General features: G+C 40.7%; 1 protein-coding gene across 2 annotated transcripts in view; it reads right to left on the bottom strand.

Moving 5' to 3' along the window:
• The window catches only part of LOC124163293 (short-chain dehydrogenase/reductase family 16C member 6-like), a 142,679-nt gene extending 118,965 nt beyond the window's left edge, over positions 1 to 23,714 (bottom strand). For both annotated transcript variants that reach the window (XM_046540094.1, XM_046540093.1), the window contains exon 1: positions 23,005 to 23,714. In XM_046540094.1, the coding sequence (XP_046396050.1) occupies positions 23,005 to 23,245 (241 nt within the window). In that variant the 5' untranslated portion in view covers positions 23,246 to 23,714. The remainder of the gene's footprint in view (positions 1 to 23,004) is intronic.
• Between the last annotated feature and the right edge of the window lie 422 nt (positions 23,715 to 24,136).

Below are 24,136 nucleotides of genomic sequence, written 5' to 3'. Positions count from 1 at the left end.
AATTTTTTCTGCCGATCCAATTATGGTACGAATCCACACTTGAGGGGACAGATAGGAATGAGACGCATGAATAATTACTGTGGCGCCAGAGACCGCAGAATTTACCACTGTGACACTTATGAATCAAAATGTATTCCTTTTGAAATTCTCAAATGGTTTAAGCCCATTGGAGCATACAGAAAATGTCTCTCTTCGCTTTCCACGGAAAGAAGAATAAAGCCTAATCAACCACAAGTAAAAGCAACGAATATTTCGTGCAAATAAGAAGCCTAAGAATATATACGAGGCCTGCAAGGAGCCAAAAAAAATACAGACTCATTCCTGTTGATATGGTTAATGATGAGAATCAATTCATATGATATGGGACTCAACGTTAACTACAGAAAACTAATGATTGAGATTTCTTCCGAGCAAAGGAAGAATAAACGCACGTAGTTGGCATTTCTACTCGATTTAATATTGATGAAATACCTGAAAAGAGTAAATCTTTCCGAGTATTAGTTATCACCAGCCATAAAAAAAGGTATTTTCATCTGGTTCACACCTCTTAAGGACGGTTGGATTCCTTATAGCCAGTTGCGCTATGGTTATAAGGCTAGTAAATGACGCCAAACTGCTTATGGAAACTTCTCAAAGAATGACATGAGCCGCTATTCCTGAAAATAGGATTCCATCAGAATAATATGTATATGGTCCCTGAAAGTTTTCAATCCGAATGGGTTATTTTCATGTAAAACATATACACAAAGATAAGCTTTCCAAATATTGCATTTGCAATCATGGGTTCACACAACAATATTCGGTCGGATTCATGCTAAGTCCGGAGGAAGAAAATAAATGCTCTAAAAATTTCCTACAAATGCTGATCATTAAAAATGTCAAAAGTTGGTAGCGTTGCCAGAAAACGTTTAAAGATGGGCATCGTCAGGTTTTTTTTTTGGGTTTCATCCGCGTAACTTCGTGTCGAAAGACGACAGTTTCAGTTAGACTTTACGGGGTTGAATGCGCGAATGTATGGCTTCCTTTCCTTTGAACTAATGCCGTTTGTTTTTCTAGGGCAATTTCTTATATGTGAAATGAATGGGGAAAAAGCATTCACTGAAGCTCCTAACAGTAAACTGAATGAATCTTACATCGCGAATCGAGGGGATATTTCAGCAACCCAACATTTAAAGAGGCGATTTGATGGCTGGAAATAGGAAAAAAGCATTCAATTAGTAAGGCATAGGAAAAAGGGATTTTCTTTGGCCGCTAATAATAAATTGATAGAATCTTACATCGCGAAAGAAGGGGATATTCCAGCGACTCATCGTTTAAAGAAGCCAGGAGAGGGCTGGAAATAAGAAAAAAAAGCAGTTACTTTGGAAGAAATGGGGAAAAAAGGGGTTTACTTTGGCGCTTATTAATAAATTGAATCAATCTACATCGCAAATTGAGGGGATATTCCAACAAATAATCGTTTAAAGAAGCCAAAAAAATTCTGGACAGGGTAAAAATTGGCGATTTATCTTCCCAAATCAATGACTGGGTCGTAAAGGTTGACTCACTTGCACGAAAAACTGACACGCTATTCCCCGGGGGGAACGAAAGTGAGTGATCATCGTAGGGTTTCACAACCAAGCTCTTCCCTCGGCAAGCGTTCCATTCGGAGGGGAGCCCTTTTGCTTCCATAACTTTCCATCGATTAGTTTGCAAGACAAATCCTTCCATCACTGTGAGAATGACATTTTACGCCAGTTCAACTGAAAGGAATAGCATAGGCACTTAGGTACATAAGCATATATATCTATCCTCTCAAATAAAATGTTCAACAAAATCCCTCTACCCAACACTGACATGAGAGAATTAATCACGCTAATACTTCATCCAAAAATTATCACAAATAGTTGTTCATGGTTATACTTTCGTACACTCGCGAACACGTTTTTTCGCCATGAGCCATTTTATCGATATTTATAAAATTCAATTATGAAAAGAAAGAGAATGTAGTCAGCTTGTAGATTTGACGTGAAATTCAAGCTCCATGGTCATGGTGGATTAAGATGATGCACTAATTCTTCGGGAAAGTCTCAAATTATAAAAATTGAATACATATTTTTCCCCGAAGTATATGTTCTACTAGTTTTTACAACTTCACACTAACTTAAAAATGAGTAGGTAACTATGAAATTCTGCCAGTAATGAAAACCCTATTCCGTAATTCACACAAGGATTGATTCCAGTAGGATTTAAGTTAAAACTTCACCATTTCTTCTCATTCAAAATGCCCCTATTTAGTTACAAACCACCATTAAAATGCGTTATAAGGAAATAAATCATTTAATAACGAGCTTAATGATGAGCCATGTATTCTAAGCTTCACAGGCGATTTGGCGTGAAAATTATGCCGCGACCAAAGTCACACAGTGTCACAAAGTTTTAAGCCAAATATAAACTCGCACGTAATGTAATAAATAAACCTAGAAAGAATTTTCAATTATATCGCAGAAGCTAAAATTCTCTCATAATATTATAACTTTATGCACTGAAGTAGTTCTTCAAGTATTTTACAACAGGAACGACTGAAAAATATGTTCTCTTTTCCATGCGCTATTTATTTCTGACGGCCAATTTTATTGCCCTTAAAGTTCGTCATTTAATTAATTCCTTAATTCATTCAAATAATTTCATTCGGTAAACTGAAAATAGTTAGGCATTTCGATTTCTAGGAGCCTTAGATAAAAAAATCTACTTCAATATGCGGAGAGGAAACTGGACGCAATATATTAAGCGAAAGTGCACTCACTCCAACACTAAAACGTAACCTTAAAAGCCCGTCCACGCTGATCAAGGGGTCACCCTGCACTGCACTTCAAAGTGGAACTGCTTTCTGTGTAATGGAAATACATTTTCCCGACGACGGTGAAAGTTAAATGGAGCAATGTTTTGGTATTAGCGGTGCTTCGCGGGATGCGAGCGAGCAATTCAAGGCTACTTTCGTTTGAGCTAGATTCGAGCTAGCTTTCACAAACGCAGCATTGGAAAAACAATAGCGAACTCCTATTCGATGCTCAAAAACATGATCTGCTAAGGGAGTACGAATAACGGAGAGCCGGCCAAGCAAGGACGATTTTTCACTCTACCGAAGAGAAAAAAATATAATGATGTCGTTTAATGATGATCAGCATGTAGCATGTAAGAGGATTCCCACATGTACATCACACGGTCATAAAAATGCTACGCATGCTAAAAAATTATACTCCCACATTCATGAAATGGCAAAACTTCCCAACTATTCATTAAGGTAAAACTGTTAATGCATATGAAGCTAGAACATGCAAAACATACTGTTAGAAATAATAGGAAAATTCATAAACATGCATTAAAGAATGCATAAATTTGTAGGCTACGCAAGTCAACTAACCTATTAGGAAGACCTAACGCTGCCATTATAGTCTTATCGATCTTAGAAAAAAAATTAAGCAGATACTCGTCTACTAACACGAAATAATTATCAAATTGGCACACTCAGCATTCAAATTTTCATTTGTATTCCATCAATACGTTAAAATCTTTAAAATTACTCTGGTGGACATTCACCACGCAGAGAAAGCTTCGACAGTGTTTTTCCAGTGCATTCGAAAGTTGGCGATATTTTTAAGTGTTATAGAGCTGGGTAAGGGATGGTATCGTCATATTATATGCATGGGTATTTCCTATGAGGTATCTTAAATATCTTTACTTTTTTTAATTGTGAAAAAAAGCGATTTTTTCTGATAGTTCTCCACATTCCAACCAAAATCAACATTTACTCGTGATCTATGCAAGGCCATCGGGGCCTACGCTACACCTTACGGGGCTTAGTCAAATAAAAATATATAATTAATATAGCAACAAATAAAGATAGATATATGGAAATTTTCAGTATTCACAATCTGATTTAACATAAAAATTCCTCCTCAATTCTTTTTCCGAAGACAAGTTTCAAAAAGCCTTCGCAGGAAAGCCCAAGAACTGTTATCCAGGCTCCTCAATAGGGCGCACAATGCCTACGAATCAGTGGCGTAGCCAGGAAATTGAAATGGGGTGGGGGTTTTACCGGAGATTTCGGAGCCCTTCCGGGGTGTATGGAAAATACCCCAGGATATAGGGGGGGGGGTCTGGAGGTTCTTCCCCGGAAAATTTTGGGATATTTGATGCTGAATATAGGACTAAAACAGTAACTTTCAGCGAGTATTTATTAAAATAAAGTATATACACATTTTTGGCGTCACTTTTATAAGAATCTTAGATTCCACCTATTTTTTCCAATTCTCCGGTCCTAAAATAATCCCCATTTCACCGAATAGAAATATTTTGTGGACGCGGGAAAATTATAGGATAAGGTTGTTCCTTTGAAGATAAGGCAGCTTAGACCTAATGGCGACCATAAAATTTAAATAAAAATTACCCACTGCCTGACGTACACCAATAAATGCGGCTATGAACGAAAGTCTAACACATTTGGCATAAACAAGACAAATAATTTATTTCGGAAGCTTTATATCGCTTACATCTTGATGACAGTTGTAGCAAATAGTATTATAGGTATTAAATATTACTTCAGAGCAGTTTCCGGAAAATGCCCAAAAATGATGTAGGGGGTAATAAAAACCTATTATTTAATATTCTACGAACATTTTTGAACAAACATTATTGTTATGTTTAACTTAAAGTACCAAGGTCAATGTGGAGGAAATGTTACATCCAGCTATACAGAATCATTTGCACTTTTCCACTTCTATAAAACAATTTCTTGGTGACTAGTTTCAATACAATATCATAATGACGACTGGTTATGATACAATAATTTTTATAGTGCATTGAAACTAGCCGTCATTATTTTTTTCTTAAAGTAGGAAAACTGAAAATTATTCTGTTCCAGATGATTATACACACTAATACACTCATTGGAAAAGGTACGGTGCATGGTTGAGAAAGGAGTTATTTATGTGTAATAAACCAGTATTACCACATATTATCTTATCGAAAGTAGATATGATATCGTTTATCATTTGAATCCTCTGAGAATGTGGACGGTTAATTACCAACAGCTCATGTTTCCTATGGTTTGAGAACAATCCCAAAACAAATGTTATCTTAATCTTTATTCCAAAAATATAAGCCCGGCTGACCTTGCTCATCAAATGATCAATCTCTGAAGTATAAAAAAGTATTGCCACTGAAAAACGTAACAACAAACGCTCCAAGATGTGAGTTAGCAAACAGTTTTTAATCATACACAGTGGCGTATTTGAAATGGGGCAATAAAGGCAGTACCCACGAATAGCAATGTCAGCAATGATACCCAATGATAGCAATGACCAACCCAATACGCGATTACAAATATATGCTGGTATGGAGCTTAACAAACGAAATTTCTTTTGCCTATCGAGCAGATAAAACACATAGAACCTCAGACTGGCTGGATGCAAAGAAAATACGGCCTACAGAAATGACACTCAGCGGCACTGAAGACGATGAAAAAATTGAGCGATGGAAAATATAGGCTAAGATCGAAAGCAGGAGATAAAAAAAGACAAATGTTTTAATTTAGATTGGGAACCCTATTACATTGTTGCTTTTGTTGCATTGATGCTTTCAACAGATTGATCCATACGATGCTCTTTGGTACTTTCTTATGATTCATTTGCGCCTAAAATATAACTACGTGACCTCCTAATTTGGAAAACAGACGCACAAATTGGTTTCCTAGATATTTTATCGCATATTACTTTTTTTAACTTCTCTAGACAAGATATTAATAAGAATATTAAGCATTTATGTCACATTTTTCCCATAATTATGACTATATTGATAGCTTTATTGCACGCCTAGGAACGAGTGGCCGATATGACCCAGTCAGAAACTCATGATGAATTTCCACCATTACGACAGGTACATGCGCGCACGTATTATGTAATCGGACATCTAATATCACATCGCAGACCTGACATCATCATTACTCCTCTTCAAACCAAAGCGCGCGAAATTATAATGCGTGGAATCCATAACACCATCATGGCTACACGCGGGTGGGAATATCAAAACCCAATAACAGGTATGCGCACACTATTATGTAATCGGCCACCTACAAATACCGCAACGCAGACCAAACGATAAGATAAAAATCTGATATCACCATTACTCCCCTTAGAATCAAAGCGCGAAACGGAAACGTGTGGAATCTCTGACGTCATCAGGTGGGAACGCGGGAGGGAAAATCAAACTCAAATTTCCCCGCCCCTCTTTAAAAAAAATCTCTAGACCTCGGGCAAACCTGAGCACGTGCTTGAGGATGCATCTGCACAAATACACGCCCCCAAAAAAATTTCGAGAAAAAAACCCGCTAACCCTACAGAGGAAACCACCACCTACCTCGTTTACCTCGCCTCTTTCTCCGCCTCCCACCCCCGTGGTACCTTTCCCAACCCCGCTCGTCTCACCCCCTCGCAGTTTCGCCTTTGGATCACGTGGTGCTTCCTTCCCCGCCCACCAACCCATCTATTTTCCCCCCTCCTTCCTCCACATCCCTCGGAGAGAGAAAGAGAGAGAAGACGACCGAGCAACCTCAATTTGTCCCGTTCCTCGAGAGGCGACTCTTCGAACTTCACTCCACCAGCGCGCACTCACTCACACGCGGTCTCTTCGGCCGCAAAGAAAAAGAAAAGAAGACCTTCTCTCACTCGAGGAAGAGAGAGGAGGTTTCGTGAGACCGCGGCGCCGGCTGTCTCGGTCCGCGTCCAACGCCCGATACTTGTGCAAAGTGACGCCGCGGAAGTCGGGCTTGTTACATGATCCGATTATTCAGAACCAACGACTTCAGAAGAAACAATAGCGAATTGCGATATCTGTTTTTTTTTGTTTCAATCTCTGAACCAAAGCTGTACCCACGGACAGTGGCGCCGACTCCATGGGGCCTGAGCGGGCCCCAGCCCCCACAAAAATTCGTAATAGGCGTGAGGAAAAAATGTGTCCGGCTTGTCGATTTACCCCGGAGTGTCCAGGTATCGACATTAAAGTCATCAGGGTTGTAATGTTGATCATATGAGTCTTCTAAAATACTTAAATCGTAAAATGCTAAAATGCTCAAAACTTAAAACTCACTACTTATAAAATTTCTCGGGGCAAGATCCACGGTTTGGCCCCCCCCCCCCAATAGTTTTTGTTAGTCGGCATCCCTGCCCACGGATAGCAATAGTCGGCGACCAACCCACTATGCGATTACACGGTAAGTATGAAGCCTAACCAACGAAATGTTCTTTTATGATTCCCCCTAACGAGCAGATAAAATACATGGAACACGGGGACTTCATAGAGGAGACCCAATTTGCCTCTTCGGTCACATGTTATTATCGGTTTTCCAAAACATCCGCGGCGCGGCGTCGAGTGCAATGCTATCCATTTTTTCTTCAGTATTTTGCAATATAATGTTTAAAATTGCGAGGAATATAATTGGACAGTTATGAACTCGATGGATCGCATCATCTTGTACATAAATTTTGGTTAAAACCGCTAATTACACCTTATTTTCCAGGGTAAACCGGATCAAATTGTCTGTCAGCGACGCGAGTGGCGACTTTTGTGACAACGCACTTTGAGACAGCCTTGAGGATCCTCTTTTGTAATATTCGTGACATGGAACCTCACATTGGTCAAATCCAATGAAAATGCGGCCAATAGAAATGACAAACAGCGAAGCTGAAGACGTTTGGGTTGAATGTTAACAATGGAACGCTGGTCGCAAAACTCTAGATCAGTTGAAGTGAGGCTTAAAGCTAGTCGGGTAATTCTGACATGCACGACCACTTTATATTTGACACCGGAAAATACGAAAAATTCCATTTTGATGGCCAGCGCATTCAGAGGATCATAAACTGCCCAATGGAAACTGAGTACTGTATCTTCAACAAAGTTACGATCTCGGACGAAATATATGAGCAGCGAAAACAGTTGCAGCTTCGTGATTTACCAAGTACTTAGAGGGCAATGCTCAAGGTCCTCCCAAGAAGGCCTGAAGACAAGCTTCTGGGCTTCAATCGGAGAGAGGTTATCATAATTACACTACGATTAAGTTTATCGATTTCCAGCAGTCTTGAGTTTTGGTTCAATGTTGATATGTTACCATCGGTAGAATGTCAAGCATTCGGTTTACTAATCGGTTTTAGATGGTCAACTATTTTTTAAATGGATCATCGGCTGTTGACATTAAACCAGTTGTTTGTAGCCTTTTGAGTATCATTAACCAACCTGAAGTCAGTAATCAACCTATTTTCAATGACTATCATTTTATAGGGGTAAAATACAGCACAGAATAAGGTTTCCCGGCGTACCTCGATAGCCTTCATAAATATATTATGCATCATGAGTTCTGAAATTAGATGAAGGCGTCCGAAATTATGCCGAGAGCAGAGCTTAGCGGCTTAAAGTTCGATCATTTCTTGAGAAATTAAATAATACTTCCGGCTTCAACCTATGTCCTCTTCAAATGTGAGGGATGGTGCCAGATGTCATGTCCAATTAATTACATACATACGAACGTCAACGTGAACGTTGAAAACAAACACTATCACTCCTCACTTTCATCTCTCATGTGAGATAGGACATACTTTAATAGTGTAGTAAAAGAAAATGACATCAAAAGATTATCTCGTTGGTGTTGAGTATTCATTTATTAGAGTAAGTTTCAATTCACCTCCGCGATGTAGGTTTTGAAGTACAAGCAGAAGGTTTTTCTACAATAAGGGTCCACGGATTGATCTCTGGAGAAAAAATTGCATTGCAAGGTAATGAGAGCATGCATCCAACCTGCCTAATTGTCCAAGTCAGAAAATAGTGATCTTAAAATAATCGTCACCCAGCAACGCCTCAACAACTGCAGCGATAAATTAAAACAGAATCCAACGTTTCCTGTCCCCGGAAGGGTTGGCTTGGCAACATATCTAATTCACAAAACATATGGCCCAATTAACGGAGAGCTCAAGACCTGGGAGTCGCTCATAGTTTAGTCACCGCTGTTATTGCGGCCAGATGAACTGGCGACGCGCCGTGCTCCACGACCGCACCGGTGAAAAATATGTTCCGGAATGGGCGAACTATCCTTGACCTAGAGCAGAATTACGGAGCCTGTTCGAACGCACAAGTCCAGCAACTTCGGAGGAGGAGGAAAGAGAATTTGATGGAGGGACTACAGAATCTTCGCCACTTCATCTAGTCCGCTAACGACTTCGAAAGTCACCATGATGAAATCACGGTAGGGGGATTTACACACCAACAATGAGGTAGATTGTAGAATTGATAGATTCAGAAAGTCGTTTTTTCCACGATCTACATACGTTAGAGGCTATTACAGCAGCGTTAGTACTTACCAATTGGTTAGTTGGCTTGTAGTTTAGCCTGTTAACTTTTGTGTTACTTGATCCATTTTTCTGAAATTTCTTGGTATTTATAACAGCATGTTCTGTGTATTCTAGCTTTATTGAAAGATTTCCTTCATGAAAAGTTGGTAAGTTTTGCCTCTGCATGAATGTGGAAGTATATTTTGTTAGTATACCTATTTAGTACATTCTTATGACCGAGTAGTGTGCGTGTGGGAATCCTCTTGCATGCTGCAGGTCGATGATTGATCACTCCCAGCCAATCACCCAATAGGTGGCTCGCAGGGTATTGTGCAAATGTAGATGTAATGAGCCAGGTAAAGAGTGCTTATTGAATGAGAAAGTATTACATACCGAAGGCTGTTAAATACTGTTAATAAGAAATTAAATTCAAGCAAAAACAATTCTTTGCTTGAAAATGAATGCTTCTTTTTCATTTTTATGTATTTATGGTTTTTGATTTCAATTACAATTATATGCAGTTAAAAAAATAAATTGTTTTTTGGCTCCTCTGAAAAGTTGCCATTATTAAAATACGTGTTGTGAGAACTTAGCCATCGATATAAGATTTCGTCTTTCCTCGGCTAATTATATTAATAAACCATTCTCGTGTTTCTTGCGGAGCAAGAAATTTTCTGGCAAACGTTTAAATGGAACACATTTCGATCGTTCTCAAAGCAGACAAATTGAGGTCGATGGAAGAGTGTTCCATTGAAATTTTAGCCACGAATATCCTAACTCGGCTAGAAACCCGAGAATTGTTTATTGAGGGTTAAATGTTTTTCTCTGTATTTTCTTGTGTTTTCTCGTACGAAGGATTCTCCACCTCGTTGCAGCATGATTCTTTAAGTCGTCTTTATTACCTGAAGTAGCTGATTGCAACGCCGACTCACTCAACTGCTTATAAAAAGCCATATAACTGCAACCCGGCTGAACTACTGGGCAGTGAGGGAAAGCAATGGCTTCGTCCAACACTACCTTTATAACTGCAGATTAAGATGGTTTTTAGAATATTTTTTCCAATTATAAATGCAAGAATACATTATTTTACGGAAATTGCTTATCTTAATAAATATTTAATGTGAATGAATAAAATGGAACATTCTCCTCAACTTATACTTTTCGACGATTCGCTTTTGTTCTCTAATGCTAATTAATTTTTTCAAAAATATATTCTCGTCATTTAGTGAACAAAATAGTGAGTAATTGATAGAAAAAAAAACACGATCCCATCATTGAAGAAAACATGAAATCAGGTCTTCTATAATATGCAGGTAGCAAGGCCATCAAAGTACCGTTTCAGAATAGAAATTTTTGCTCCGGGTAATGGTTTGATTAGCAACTCTCATGATCTCCCACGGCACCTTCCAGTGTGACGTAAGTATTGCGGTGAAATGGGGTCGCAAGTAACACCACATGCTAGAGTCTCTTAAAATATGTAATTCTGAGCGAAAGCCGGCTTTGCATTCCATCTTGTCTTTCAACTTCAGCAGAAATTATTTTCCTTACGACATGAGGCCATTAAATAATGATACCTCTTCTTATCTACCGTAGTTTTCAAGCATTTAATAGCAAAGGTAAAAAAACCAAGCGAGAAGTAAAATCTTCAAATTAAAATGTGAACTTTAGCAGGAATTTTCAAGCATTGGTCGTATTATCGACCTGGTAAAACTGTTATCCGGTGAAATGGCATCACCATCAATCCCCGAAAATAAATCCCAATGGATAAAAACGTAAGAAATTAACACTTTGAAGCCCGTGGTATTTTCATGTGCGGATTTCGAGAAACCCAGGACTTTCGCTGTTTTTTATAAAAATTATTTCCTATTCCGAAAAAGTACAATTAAAAGCCGTTAAATGACAGTAACTTCCATTCAAGAAGACTAGATAGCTAAAGAAAGAGGATAAATAGTTCGGGCTGAAAAAATTCACGAAATCAAATACGACAGCCCGAACTCCACTTGGGCTCGGGCACGACCACCGAGAGAGAAAACTCTTTATCTCTCGGTGGTCGTGGCTCGGGTCCCTGGTGGAAAATATACATCCCGAGGTATACTCGAGATAGGGATTAGAACCGTTAAATTGAAATGATTAGGCCATGTGGGTAGCCAGATATTTCGTTTGGGGGGGTCCAAAATCAGGCGGAAAATTTTTGAAAAACACTTTTTCTGTGCAATGTCAAAGCTGTCAAAAACATCATTCACCACATAGAAATCAAATATTCAATTTATAAACATTGCATTTTGATTTGTATGAAAATAATCACGGCCACAGCCCCAGTCGTTAGTAATACCCCAGTACTTAGTAGAGGGTTTAAGTAAATTTTAACACTTATCATGATAAAAAAACTTCATTTTTCAACAAAAAAAAATAATTTGTAAAATCATGATTTTTCAATATTTTGCTTTCTTTTGTGAAGCGAAGTAACTGTGTTTTTATATTTCGGGGGGGTGGGGTCCGGACCCCCCGGAAGTTCCCCCTCGCTACGCCACTGGATTAGGCCACATATAAAACAACAACTGTTTTAAATTAAAAGTTATAGTGCCTTATGGACTCAAGGATAAATAAAAATAAAAATTATATATTTATTTATGTTACCATAAATATAATTTTCTCCTAAAAACGAATTAAATTTAATCGAAATCATACCACATACAACTAAATATTACGTTTTCGGATTGTGAGGTTAAGAAAGAGGTCTTCTCACGCTTTTCACATTGCTCACTGAACGAAATCCTGACTCAATTTGGAGTGTAAATATTTTCATCGCAAGAATAACTTTCCCTGTTCATGCACACTCGTAGAAATTGGGGAACCTAAAAATGGCGTCGTCGGGCTCTCATCGCGGCGATGCCTCCCTTCCTTTTTCCTTCCTCTGTCCTCCCCCTCTCGAGAGGCACGGGCGTATAAGTCTTAGACTTGGTTCCCGGTCCTCGAGAGCGTATCCTTGCGGGGCCCGCCCTGGGATTAACTACAGGGTGTTTCAGGATAAATCTGGAATACTTCAGGAGGTCTTGGGGAGACAATTTTAAGCATTTTTTAATCTATAAACATGGGGTCGCAAATCCTTAGTTACTATGGCTACTGACCTATGGCAACGGAAACATTACTGTGCAAACGAAAATGTGAGAGTGAAGCAATTAATATTTGAGCTAAATTAAACGAGAGGTTTGAGCAAATATCAAAGACACTATTGCAGATCTCACCCATTTTGATATTATTTTTTCTGGCTATCAAAATCGCACATTTTTATCCAAACTTAATTTTTTAATGCCCCTAAAATCCATAGTGTTAGATAAAATGTCAAAAAGGCTGGATATTCAAGAAAAACCGTTCTAGTGGTTACTGCAAAGTGCATACAAAAAATGTTTGCGTTTCCATAGATCAGTTACGACCCCTAGCACCTCCTGAAGTATTGCAAATTCTTCCCGAAACACCCCTCGTATACCATGTATACTTCATGATGATAACCTAATTGCGCATAATGAGTTTTTCTCTGAGGAATTTTCGCACAATATGCGCATTGCGGGTGACTCCGTAAAGTTTTCACTCGGCATACTTAAATGATAACGGACTTTATCATCATAAAATATGTAAAGGTCCAGTAACAAACGATAAGTCACACATTAAATACGGCAGGTTTAGCGGGACTAGTACTCCCTCTTAAATTATTCTTTTCCTCGAAATTACCACGCGACTTCGAGAGCTCAGGATATATTCCTTCATACTTCACACAATAGTATCACCAAGGGGACTGCTCAAACGAGGCCCAATTCCATCTCATTGAAGGCTGATTTCTGTTGCCACTTTGGTCGCATTTTAATCGGTTTTCAAAAATTTCCACGGCGCAGTGATGAGTGCAATGCGATCCAATATTTTGCAGTGTTCTGTTTGTAATTGCGAGTAATAGCATTGAAGACATTTGAATTTGATAAATAACTTCATCATGAATGTAAATTTCGGTTGATACCCCTAATACCTTATTTCCCCGTGAACCTCGGATCACTTTGTCCGTCAGCGACGCGAGCGGCGAATTTTGTAAACCCAGTAAATGCGCGGTGGGTGACAGCACATTTAGAGTCCGACTTGAGAATCCTCCACTGTAATATTCGTGCGAAGAGCATTCTACAATGGCGAGAGTGCACTCATAACAGGTAATAATTTGTCTCGACGACAGAACTTGTATAAACTGATGGAAGAGTAATTTTCGATTGGTAAATAACTGTAACTGCATATGGCAATTCATATTATTTTCGGCGATGCGACAGCGATACTACAAAAATTTCATCGTCCTTGTTTAAATCAAGTTTGGCTCCTGCTTTCGTAACTCAGATCTGAGTGAAACTCCGATCACTTTGTCCGTCAGCGACGCGAGTGGCGACTTTTGTAAACTAATTTAAATGCGCGGTGTGTGACAACACATTTAGACTTTACTTGACTTGACTTTCGTTTTATTTTACCTGGTTCGGGTGAGGCCACACTCCGGCCCCTTCTTCCCCCGAGCCAGGGCTCTTTTACATAAGTATTTAAGTTCAATTATACAGTACAAAATATGATATCGATACGTATTATTTTCTTCTTTTAGTACATTTGGTTTAGCTCCTTGGACATTCATTGGATGTCGGGCTGGTCAAGTCTTTTCTTTGCTTCATTCGACTTCTTCGCTTAGAGGATGACCTGATGATCCTCTATTGTAGTATTCGTGTGTATTACCCTCCTCGGCATCCTGAAACCGCGAGCTAGATCAGCGCGCGTTGGCCGTCTCCTTTCGATCGCCGAATAAAAAAGAAACAGGTTCCGCGAGATTCCGCGAGCCCATTGCCTCTTTCCCTGTCGCCGCTTCTCTCATAGGCAAGAGCGGGAGTAGGAAGCCCACGCGCTCACTGCCTCCCGCTGAGAAGTACCGTTCTTTCCCTCGTGCATTTGCTCGCGGACGCGAGGGCGTTAAACGCTTGCGAGTGATGCCAAGAACTCCCGAGATACATTCATCTATTCATACGTTCATACCTGGCTGAGTGGGCTTAGCAAGGAGGGCTCTACAAGTATGCGTACATGTGGAAAATAAAGTGATAATCAATTCCGGTGATATGAATTATATCCATTAACCATGCGCTATCTAGATATGATATAAACCAAGAATTCACCGTCTCAGGTTTGCAGCCATTGACCTTTAAAATCATAGACATACGAAATAAATTTCTTGGGGAAATATCCGATATCACGTTACTGTTTAATAATAAATATGGAAGGGTCTATTTTTTCTCTATTCCCTAATTAAATTTTTACATCAGCATTTTATCAGAGATATGTTTTATATCTGAGAGACAGGCAATAGTTGAAAAATACACGCGTGTATATTTTATGGTGAAAACGTAAGCTTTTAACTAATAATAATTTACTAATTAAATACACCACCAACCTATAAATCTTTCGAATGAGTAAAACACTTGATGAGCATTCCGCGAAGAATGGTCGCGGCTAGCAGTGATATTATTTGTCATTTATTACACTAATGCTGAATATGAGACATAATGGTAAGTGTCATTAAATTGTTCAAGCTGACCTTAACGTTGCCCTTGTCCCCTGCCAAAAACAGCCCATATTCGCCCCTAAAATTATGGCATGTGCATGGTGAAGTCGCACGACACCTCACAAGGTTTGCACGCACGCAAGCAACGTATTTAACTTCTACACGATTTTATTTCTCCTGGTAAATACTATTGATGAATTATTCTCCGGTTCTCAGCCAGGTTAATTCTGTCGTATAAGCAGACGTTTCGAGAGACGACATGTCTCGCATCTTCAAGGGCGTGTAACTCTTTGAAAGTCCAATTTCACACTGAACCAATACGACCGTTTACCGAGGACAACAATACGGCTCAGGTGTCGTCCGATTGGCTGTAGTTCTTTTGAAATTTTTCATGTTCTTCCCTTATATTTTTCATACAGTTGATTACAGGACTCCATGTATAGCTAAGATGAAGAAGGCCGGTGTCCCGATTGAAATTTTTTGGATTGAGGTGGATCTCTATGGCTTCCTTAATTATGCAGTCCCAGTAACGTTGTACGTCGCGTCGTCTTATACGACAGAGAACCCGTAAAGATTTCATCAATATTTCACTTCTTTCTCTTGTCAGTAGTTCCCAACTATTGGCTGTCTACTACTTATTTCATTTTTTTGTTGTTTCTGGCTAATTTTTAGTCATGACATGTCCGGTAGTGAGATTTTAGGGGGAAGGGATGTGGTATGGAAGAATGGCGGTTTTGGGGACTCTGTGTATAGTTTTCTCAGGCAGGTTGTAGTCCCAGAGGTGAGAGAAAAGATCGTTTGCAGTCAGAGGCAGTGATTTAGCAAATTTATGGAGAGAACTTTGTAGATAGTTCAGTAAGGGAATGATTTTCAGACTTTTGCGAAGGTTTTTATAATCGATGAACCACGCAGTGCCAACTATTCTGCGAGCAATTATGTTCTCAGTTGTTTGTAGTTTCATTAGGTGAGTTGCAATTTCTCAGCATGGAATTTATCATTATTATTGTTATTATTATTACATATTGCTGCAAGTAGGCTATTACCTGGTGGAAGCATTAGATTTACGCACAGGAACAACAATCTACCGATCTAATAACAAAGTAAGAAATAGAAAAGACACCTATAGTAAATAATAATACATAAATTCTAATATCATACGACTAACAATTAAATATTGACCCAAATAACTCAAATTCAAACACTCCATAAAATAAATTAATACTAATTGTTGCCGCAGTTGCAGTTACCGTAGATTGAAGCCAAAATGGTGATTCAAATGAGAAAAGAGGAAGATTTTTGCTCTAGCGCCTGCTGTAAAGCCGTCGAAACTGTCGTCACGAAGATGAATCGACTCGGAGGTCAACCCGAAAAACCTTTATGCGCCTACTGCACCACTCCGATGAAGCCAACATCGACAAAAATAAAATTGCTTTATATTATGAACTCCCAACTTTGATGAAATGACATAGGAGGGAACTTGGGATGTGAAGTCAGTGATGGATGCCCATCTTCTTCTTAAACTATATGAATGGATGTCGCCGGATGTGACTTCAAGTCACATCCGGCGATAGCTCGATGGGTTGCCTGAGGAGCGTTCCGTACGGAGTAAAATCCTTTCCCTAAAAACATTCCTAAAATTAACGGAAATACCGAGATGAAGTTCTTATGAGACAAAAGTAAGGAATCTTATCGTCCATACTAGTGGTCGCCAACAGTGACAGATCCAGGATAAAGAGGAAGGGGCTGTTTGGGGGAGCTGGAGAGTAATCTCCCAGAAGTCGTGCGGTCCGGGAGGTTACGAAAATTTTGTGAATTTCGAGGCTTGTGACAACATTATTATGGTTGTCTCACTAATAATTTTCCAAAGAACTTAGTTTTAAAAATACATGCACAAACTGAAACAAAAGGTAGTTGCGCAGATTCGCTAGCGGAAAAATCCAACTACCTTCTATAAAGGCCGTTTTACACGGTACACGGAATTGCGCAGTCTGACGTACGTGCGAAGGCGCAATCAAAATTGCGTCGTGCAAAGCCGTGAATTGCTAGAACGCATGCGAGAATGCGTGGATGCGAGACGGCAAAATAGCCCCTGTTCTAATTTTGTTCATGCATTCGCGCAATTCCACGCCATTTTAGAAATAAATGCAGTTCTAACCTTGGCAATTCCGTGCCCCGTGTAAAACGGCCTTGACGCATTATGTTTGTATTCCTTATTGTAGCAGAATGTCCAAAAGCAGATATGTTGGCGACAACTGAACAAAATTAGCATTTCATATAGTTTAAATTGGATGCTACACGTCTCTGGATCCGCCAATGATAACTTAAAAACTCAGTCTCACTTCGGTTAGAATTCTAACTGCTGTAGTCGCCAAAGTCCACTTCAAGTTGAAGATATAATCGCGGTTTGGGCCAGACAGTGTAGTTGGGTGAGCGAGAGGAAAAAAAAGACATTAATCCGTATGGGACAGGTTAATATTTTTTCTCTCCGTCCTTCCGACCGCTTCCACGTCCTACCCCAAGGCGAAAAGGGAGGAACGCGTACGATTGGGTGACGCTGGGATAGGGGAGGCCGGCTTGGTCGTCGACTCGCATGCTCCGGAGGAAATCCTCAAGTTCGCTTGCACGCCCCAACACAGAAAACCGGCTTCTCCCACCCTTTCGGCCGACACACGGCGGTACGATGTGCGACATACTTTCATTTGATTCAACTGTAATTCACTCTGTTTCAGCCCCGCTGAGACTGAATCGACAAGTAATAATATGCCTCGACCAGTAGATATTAAACCAAAGGGGTGGTAACCGCATTCAGGCGCAATGCTGAACTATGTGTAAGACATATTCAGGCTTTCATTTTGAGGAAGAATAACACCAATAATGCAAAACCCCTGAAAGAGATGTCATCACTCCCGCGGTGTCTTAAGGTCTGTTTTCACGGTACATTACGGGTTAATATCTAAATGTGCGAAAGTGAGAATGAACGCCAAAATGCACAGTGTAACCACCCAACTTGTACCAATGCATGCCAGAATATAGAACATATTCTAATTCAGTTCATGCATTCGTACATGTTACGTTCCGGTCCACAAAAACCATTCATGCAAGCAGACATAGGCGGATCCAGGGGGGGGGGGCACGGGGGCACGTGCCCCCCCAGACCCTTAAAAATATGATAGATTTTTAATACGGTCCCATAATAATTTCGTTCGTTTTGTATAACAAGGTATCCTCGTGCCCCCCCCTGAACAAAATCCTGGATACGGCCTTGCTTGTGCCCCTCCCAGAAAGAAATCCTGGATCCGCCCCTGCAAGCAGACATTGACTCGTACGTGTTAATGTATCGTGTAAACAGGCCTTTTTGAAAATTTTGCCGATTAAGAAATTTCATTTAATACTTATGCGATCATCAAAAACTTTCTACCTCACGAAACGGATACCTAAGCATTTGATAACTGCAACTTTAGAGGTGCCTCCATGTAGAATTAAGCAATAGGGTAGTTTCCTTCATCAAAGAAAACGATAGGCATTGATTGCGATTCGTTACCCACCGTTAGTGTATTCATAATACACAAATTTTTTGGTTTTTGAAATAGCGGTTTAGACGAATGGCAAGGGTCAAATTTTATCCTCATTTGAAAAAGGCCAGATTGGCGCCCATGCGATTCCACTCCGCGTGACGTCACAGGGACCTAGTTTCTACACGAGAGGATAGGAGTTATACATCGTCTGAGGTTACCAATGCATGCATGAGGCACAGAGCTCAGGGAAACATGTCTTAATAATCACCTATTAAAACTGGCTAAGGTCGGAAAGTTTCTCTTGATAAGGTATTAATAAACCTTTTTTAAGCCAAGCGCTACCATTCAGCAAGGTACTCAGCTATCCGCTAGCATCCTGCGTCCTATCAGCGCTCAGAGCCTCGATCAAGGTCACTTCACAAGGAGAGAGGGGGAACCAGAAATGCGTCGCACGGACTTTCCTACTTACGCGTCGCGTTTTTGCGCGCTTGAAATTTTTCACTTTTCATTTAATCGCGAAAAATAGATATCGTCATTTAAAAATCTAAAAGCGCGAAATACGTACTCCAGGAGTAATAATCTTTCGATTTAGGCAATAAAAAAATAATAGGAAACCACCCTATAGGTAGTGCACACGTCTCTACGAGATGGAAAGATTTCAGGATCTCACTATATCTTCAGCGTTTAGCGTGTAATTTAGCGACAGTTACCTGAGGATAATGTAGCGTCATTAGAAGAGCCGCAACGGCATCTTGCATCGTAACGATTTTCGTGTAAATATCCTGCTTCGGCTTCTCCTATGCTATCACCCATTTGATACGATTCATGCATCCATGAATGATGCCACTGTTTTTTTTATCTATTTTAAATGACGGAAGTTCTTAGGTAACTGTTCACGATAAAAGTTCTTATCACGAATATTACAGAAGAGGATCCTCAAGTCGGCCACATACTGTGTTGTCGCCCACAGGGCATTTGAATCGGTTTACAGAAGTCGCCACTCGCGTCGCTGACGGACAAATTTATCCGAGTTTAGCGGAGAAATAAGGAATAATTAGGGGTGTCAACCGAAACTTGCATTGATGATGATGTAATATATCAAATTCATTGGGCTTCAAAGCAATTTCTTGCATTTGCATTGACCATACTTGAAATAAGGTAGATATAATTAGGGGTTTCAACGAAAATTTGCATTCAGAATGATATTATTTATCAAATACACAACTCTTCAATGCTATTTCTCGCAGTTACAAACATTATAATCCAAAATATTGGAGAAAAAGTGGATCGCATTGCACCAATCACCGCATCGCGGACATTTTTGAAAGCAGATTTAAATGCTACCGAAGTGGGAACAGAAATCAGCCTTCAGTGGGATAGAATTGGGCCACCTCTATGCAGTCCCCTTGGTTGTTATAGTAAGCGATTCTTCATTCAAAGGAATTGCAAATGAATTAAATACTTAATGATGAAGGGAAGCAAACACAGCTTCGCAACCATAAAAAAATTGCCAGATGATCATGCGCTAAATACCCGCAACTGGTATTTCGTCAACGACAACATGAAAATTAAACTGCATACATTTAAAACCGCACATTACTTCCCTAAGCAAACACGCACCGGCGGGATTTGTTGGTGAGATCCATGGGGAAAATAGATCAGCGGACGGTCGAACGAAAACGAGAAACATGCTTATTGCACCGAAATTTCTGGCATATCGTGCATTTTTACCTGCTACGACCTTCACCTGAAACTCACCGCCAGAGCCTGTGAGACAGCTGACGGCGGAACGGAACGTTCCGGTCCGTCACTTTCAGAGCTTACAGGTGGCCGCGCTGAGGGCATCCGCCTCGATGACGCCTGGTTTTCTACCGAGCTCACCACATCGCTGGTTTGGTCAAATGGAGTTGATGTTACATGGTGGTGGCAATCAACAACCATTTTAAGTAGAAAAAGCACGATGACCTCTTCATTTAAGTCTGCCGGCCTCGGTTGCGACGAGCTAAAGTCCTCGCCTGCCATAGAAGAGGTCGCGGGTTCGATTCCCGCCTGGGTAGGTAGCCCCTGCTCAGGTCATGGTAGTTCATGCACGTATAATTGTAAAGTTTGTCGAAAACCCCGATGTAAAAGGCCATTATGCCCTGTTTTCCGTGGTTTGGGAATAAATAAATAAAGTTACACTAGCAGAAAGCAATCAAGTAATTTCGTGCAGAGATAATTGATGAAATGTTCTGATGCCAACACCTTTTAAAAAGTTTCGAACTACATAATTCACATGGAAGTGCACAGGTGAAGCAGGTAGGACTGCATTCACATGCAGCAAGTTTTGTGAGCAATTTGGCTTTGTCTGCGTATTCTTCGTCCGTAGTAACAACACCGAACAGGTACGGTAGTCAAATGAACACGGCTACTGCGTCAATCAAAATACTTCCACCCTTGTTCCAAGACCTTTATTTTGTCATAGCCCATCACTGCAGGCGTGATAGTAAAAAACTTCTTTGAGGCGTGATATCACGAAGCATGCTCTCGCACGTACGAATTAAAGTTCGCATAGAACTATAGCAAGGGCTACAACATAGACACGACTTCACGAATTCAAGAAAGTTAGGACGTTTGCATAAATCAACATGGTTTTAGAAAGCTCATGCAAATAATAGCACAGCCACATGAACCAAATTAGTCTTTAACACGAATGAAAACTGTGCATCTGAGTTTTGAGGATAGTGAAAATTAAAGGTTGATTTTCTTGTCAAAAGATTTATTTGTAGTAATTGGGCCTTTTATTTTTGGACCTATGTTTAAAAGTGTTATTTAAAAATTTACTGTTGAAAAAAATACGAACGTTTAACGGGAAAAATCTATGACAAAAACACGAATTTTCACAAATGGCGTAACTTACGACTGCATTTTTTCATTTCCGGTCAAGCACTGTTGAACTGCAAATATTTCACGAACGCAAACACGAAACAATAACGGTGTTAACTGATAAAGAAAGAAATAGGGATCCTCATCGCCAATGAATCCTTGAAAGTGATCCGTATTATTTAAGATTATATTTCCGCTATCTCTTCACTCGTGCATGGAGAATAATCCCAAGATTCAGGCTTAGGTCGGTTACAGGTATTTTTTTCAAGAATACCGGTTGGTTACCCGCATTGCCGTGAGACCAGCTTAATGGAAAGAAGCATTCTTCGCAGACGCGGCACTTCGCGGAGTCTCCCGTTCCTCGAGAAGAGGCGGTAAGGAGGAAGTGATGAGATAAGGGAGCATACATGTAAGAACGAGGCCCATTTTCTCAAGACCGCTTTACACGAGACAATTAAATTGATGATGAATGCAGTGGAATCGTACATACAAGCGCGCCCGAAATAAACTATAGGAGTGGTGACTTTATCACTGAAACCATTCATGTAATTGTACCTTTGTTCTTATCATTTATTACTTCAAACGAGTGGCTCCCAGCCTTTAGAAGTCTACGGATCACTCTGCCTGGAATGAATCCTTTTGCATTTACCAATCCCATACTTCACCATTCCCAACACTAGCCTTAAAGGCCTGTTTACACGGTACATTAACACGTACGGGTTAATGTCTAAATGTATGAACGCGAGAATGAACGCCAAAATGCACCGTGTAACCACCCAACTTGTGCGAATGCATTCACAGAAAATAGAACCTATTCTAATTTGGTCCATGCATTCGTACATGTTCCGTTCCGGTCCACAAAAATCATTCACGCAAACGTACATTAACTCGTACGTGTTAATGTATCTCGTAAACAGGCCTTAAGAGTTCCTCAACGCACATAGCCAAATTCAAATGTAATTAAGTAAAACAGACTCTTTACCACAGTAATAATTGCTAAAATTTCATGTTTTCCCTGTATCGAACAAAATACTCAAATGACAATACCAATAGGCTACTTTTATTTCCTCAGGATCACTATCGCGAATCCAGGGTACTACCTGTGGTACGCCGACCACCCGTTGTCAACAACCGCCAGACAACATCCAATGTCCGCACCATCTCATCATGTCAATGCCCCAAACAAAGCTAGAAATCATGTTTGAAACGTGTCGTTCAGGATAAAAATTTGTTGACTAACTCATATCCTATACGACCACTATCGAGGCCATAGTGTACCACAGGTGAAATCCAACGCGTTACATGATGCAATCAACACTGCACCTCTGCTAAGTGTAGCTGGAGGGGAGAGATCTAGGGGTTAAAACCTCTTTAAATGTTTAGGAGATGCGGACTTAAGATTCCATCATCATATGAATCCCTCCGAATCGTACTGCCTCGCTTGATTCAAAGAAAACCGTCCGAAATTTCTTTTCATGGGAAAGGTCTTGCAGCACGTGAATCTGTCATCATTTGTTACTTCAAACAAGTGGCTCCCAGCCTTTAGAAGACTACGGATCACTCAGACTGGAATGAATCGTTTTGCATTTACCAATCCCATACTTCACCATTCCCAATACAAGCCCTAAGAGAAACTGTGTGCACACGAAATACCTCCCGCAAAAACGGCGTTCCAGGCGGCGTGCGCCCGAAAACTCACCGGCTTGGTTGATATCCAAGACGACGACGGTGGCTCCCCTGGCGGCTAGCTGCACCGCGAGTAGTCTGCCGATGCCGCTGCCTCCGCCCGTGATGAGTGCGACTTCACCCGCGATGCTCTTGGCGCGTAACTTGACCGGTACTAGGAATCGAATCGACGCCTCTATCGTGTAGTAAGCGCACAGCACGAGGAACACCACCACCTCCAGCAGTCCCTTCAGCAGCTCCGTCACCACCAACATTTGGGATGGATGGATAGGTCCGTCGGGATGGATAAAACAAAACTGTGCAGGACGGCGTTATGGTGAGAGAACACGAGGTCCGTTTCGAGTGTCTTCCTCAAGACTTGCGGGTATAGGGGTGGTAACTGAAAAAAAACCTTTCCTTACACCCTATTTACGTATCCTTCCCCCGTAGGGAACTATATAGGGCTTGATGGGGGAAGGAAAGGTCCACGACCCTATTGTCGCAAACCTCGGGGTTGAAGTAACTGTCCTTTTTGATGCAACGGTTTAGATGTTTTAGGGGTGAATTGATGGATATCAACAAATTAAAGACAAAATTTAAACTAGATCCAAAAGAAAGGGGGGCCCACTCCCTTCCTAATTGGCTATACCAAGTTCTTCTTCTTCGAGAGACCTCAATGGGGACGTTTCTTTTTTTCTAAATGGATCAAACACGTCCTTCCAGTTCAACAGCTGGGAGATGACTGCCGGAAAGTTAGCCGCTCCGCCAAGTCGAATGGCGGGTGGCCTCCCCCTCCCTCGATTTCCCCTCCGCTCGTTTCTCCTCCCCCCCCTCCGTTCCCTCCACACGCAACACTTCCCCACACCACTTTTCACCCTCCCCTCCGAATCCACTTCTCCACACCCCACACTCTCGGTTGGGACTAGCACACTCCTCAACAAACTCCACTGTCGACGACGGTCTCAATTCCTCTCGCGCTGTCCTCCGGGAAGGATCTCAACAGCGCTTAACGATGAGCCATCAGGTGTCTTGAGTTCGATCCCCAGACGAGGGGGAAGGAGCATATGAGAAAACTTTACTCGACAAGCTGGGCGCTAATGGAAATCGGGTTGGAGAGGTAACTTGCGTTGTCATCATATTCCGTGTGCCTGGGTTCAAGTACCAGC

This window comes from Ischnura elegans, chromosome 8, assembly GCF_921293095.1.
Source record: "Ischnura elegans chromosome 8, ioIscEleg1.1, whole genome shotgun sequence".
In the NCBI taxonomy this organism is placed as follows: Eukaryota; Metazoa; Arthropoda; class Insecta; order Odonata; family Coenagrionidae; genus Ischnura; species Ischnura elegans.
Note: the sequence above shows the minus strand (reverse complement) of the source record. Positions and strands in the feature narration are given on the sequence as shown.